The sequence below is a fragment of the Morone saxatilis genome, unplaced genomic scaffold (assembly GCF_004916995.1).
Source record: "Morone saxatilis isolate NCDOM2014 unplaced genomic scaffold, NCSU_SB_2.0 Contig17, whole genome shotgun sequence".
Classification (NCBI taxonomy): domain Eukaryota; kingdom Metazoa; phylum Chordata; class Actinopteri; family Moronidae; genus Morone; species Morone saxatilis.
The window spans coordinates 2461049-2463566 of record NW_023339729.1 but is presented as its reverse complement, the minus strand read 5'-3'; the positions used below and the strand labels follow the sequence as shown (position 1 = coordinate 2463566).

At 41.3% G+C, this 2518-nt stretch overlaps 1 protein-coding gene across 1 annotated transcript in view; it reads right to left on the bottom strand.

Moving 5' to 3' along the window:
- The window catches only part of LOC118326515 (VPS10 domain-containing receptor SorCS1), a gene marked incomplete in the record, with an annotated part of 146103 nt that overhangs the window by 23147 nt on the left and 120438 nt on the right, over positions 1-2518 (bottom strand). Inside the window, 2 exon segments of the mRNA XM_035659526.1 lie at positions 1-30; positions 1814-1890. Coding sequence (XP_035515419.1) covers positions 1-30; positions 1814-1890 — 107 coding nt within the window.

The window sequence follows — 2518 nt, the reverse complement described above, 5'->3', positions numbered from 1 at the left end:
ATACAGCACCGCATACTCCTCGTCGAAGATCTGCAGGGAGAAAAAAATGGGGAGAGCGCTCACTCTGCAGTGGCTTGTTACCGCGTGCTTGTCCAGCACACGTCCGCATGCACCCACGCTGTATCATTCAAGAACGCAAAGTAATAATACAGGACACACAAACACACACAGTATTCATCAGCTTCCCAATAATTATTTTTCATCGCTGTGTTTAATTAGAAACAAGCTCTGTGTATCGAAAATGCCAGGATCAAGTGAGGTAAGGGCCACCCACCAGCAGTGTATGCAGGGACTAAACTCCTGAGATTCTGTTTGATTATTGACCTTAAAAACACTGGCTGGTGTATGTGGATTAAAAGCCTATATGATAAAGTCGGGGAGAGTGAGTGAGGACGAGGACAGGGAGGATATTATCAGTGAGAGGACGCCAGGTCAGTCAGTTGATGGTGCTCCATATGGTAAGTGGCTGTGATTCAATTGCACACATCATTGGCAAAATTAATTATCTGTGGAAGTCTGTAATATTATTAATAATTATACTATTTGCTGTAGTGTACATGTGTCTGTTCATGTGTGCATATTTGGAAGAAGCTTATCACAGCCAGCAACTATGTCACAGACTGTAATTGACAGTAGAAATTAAAGTCAAACTGAAATAATCAAAATTATATTTTTGTGTCATGGTTTTGGGTTTTCTTTTGTTATTTCCTGTGTCTACTTTACTTTCTGTCTTTTGATTGCTGTCACCCATGTCATTAGTTTCCCCTCACTAGAGTATATATTGCACGTGTTTCCTTCACTCTGTGATAGTTCGTCCTTGTTCACATGTAGGATTTAGGACTATTGCCTCATCATGAGCTAAGTTTATGTTCCCCTACCGTCTTTACAATAAATCATCCAAACTGCTCCTGCTCTGTTAGTCTGCATCTGGGTTCAAATTCCTCATGTTCCACAACCCAACTTCCACATTTGTGACATTGAAGAAAAAGGAACAAATAGGAACAGCCAAATCTGATTGACAATATACTGAGTCGGGAACATTGAGTAATTTGACAGGTGCAATATTTATGTTGGCCAACACTTAACTTCCAGTGCAGTCAACCAGCTAGAGGGCCAAATGTTGCGCAGTCTGTATTTAAACCAAATTACGCCAGTCTTTCCATGAGGAAGATTGTGGGGACCACAGCTGATGCAAAAAATACCAAAATGTAGCAAAAAGTTGGATAACTGTTGGAGAAACGCAATCCTGTGTTTGTCATGCTGCCGTGGCACAGAGAGAAAGAAAGCTAGAGTGAATGAAGAAAGGGAGCAGTAGATCTAAAGCACAAATAAATATGCCCACAACCCTGTGCTAATCGCCAACACCTGATTTAACACATCACTCCCTACATTAGACACCCTATGCTCACTAGCTTCTAGTTACCTAGTGAGCATAGCTTGCAAGCTTCCACAACATGATTGGTCCTCCAAAATGTTCAATGCTGTAAAGGGGGAGGCAGATTTAAAAACAATTAACAGTTAATAGTTAACACTATGTGGGATTGTTGAAAAAGGCCAAGATTGTCTTGTATCAAGGTCATGTTTGTACGGCATTGTCTCACAACACAGAAGCAGACGGCGTGTCTCCAAGCAACATCAGCTCTTAAATGTCATTTATTCGCTGCCATGGGAAACCCACCCAGATTTGAAAATTATAAAAAATATGCACAATAGCTGCAGTGTCATTATAGCTTATACTTCCATATTTAACAAAAAAGTGAGTAGAATTCAAATTTCAGTTCAACTCAGACATTATTACAAAAAGTGCCCTCACCTGTCTCCATGCGTTTCCTGCGTCCGAGGTGATAAACACACTGACGTTGCTGGTGGCCAGCTCTGAGCCAATGGAGCCTGGAGGTGAGAACAAGCATTCACAAAGCAGACAGAAGACAAACTACAGTAAGTGTCTGAGCTGGGAAACTGCATGATGGAGACATGGGAAATGAAGTCTATTTGAGATCAAACAAATCCCAAATTTTATAAAGAGCCTTTAGAGCGGGAGAGGTGATACAGCAGGAGGCTTGAGCCTGCAGCTGCAGACTGTAATTACAGTGCTCCAGAAGATCTACTGTTACCCTGCAGAGCCACATTTGCCCATACTCCTCAATTAACCAATAAATCCAGATTACTGTGTTCGTCTTTCACCAGTTCTGACCATATTAAGAAAAGCTTTCCTAACCCTGTACAGACTGCTATAATTGCTCTAATTTAGCCTGTAATTGGTGCCAGGTGGTTAAACACGAGGCTGGAAAGTGCTGTAAGTAATTCAGAGGCATGCTTGTCCCCTTGTCTGAACACTCCTTGAGTAACAATTTGCTTTACAATCCCCGCTTTCGGAGTGTAAGCTAACACCAGCTGAAGATATTTCGGAGTGTAAGCTAACACCAGCTGAAGATCTGGATCTTGCAGACCTCCAGTGGTGATTTTTTTGTTTTGTATTTTATTTTCATAACAAAAAATGGGTTGTGTTGTATTTTCT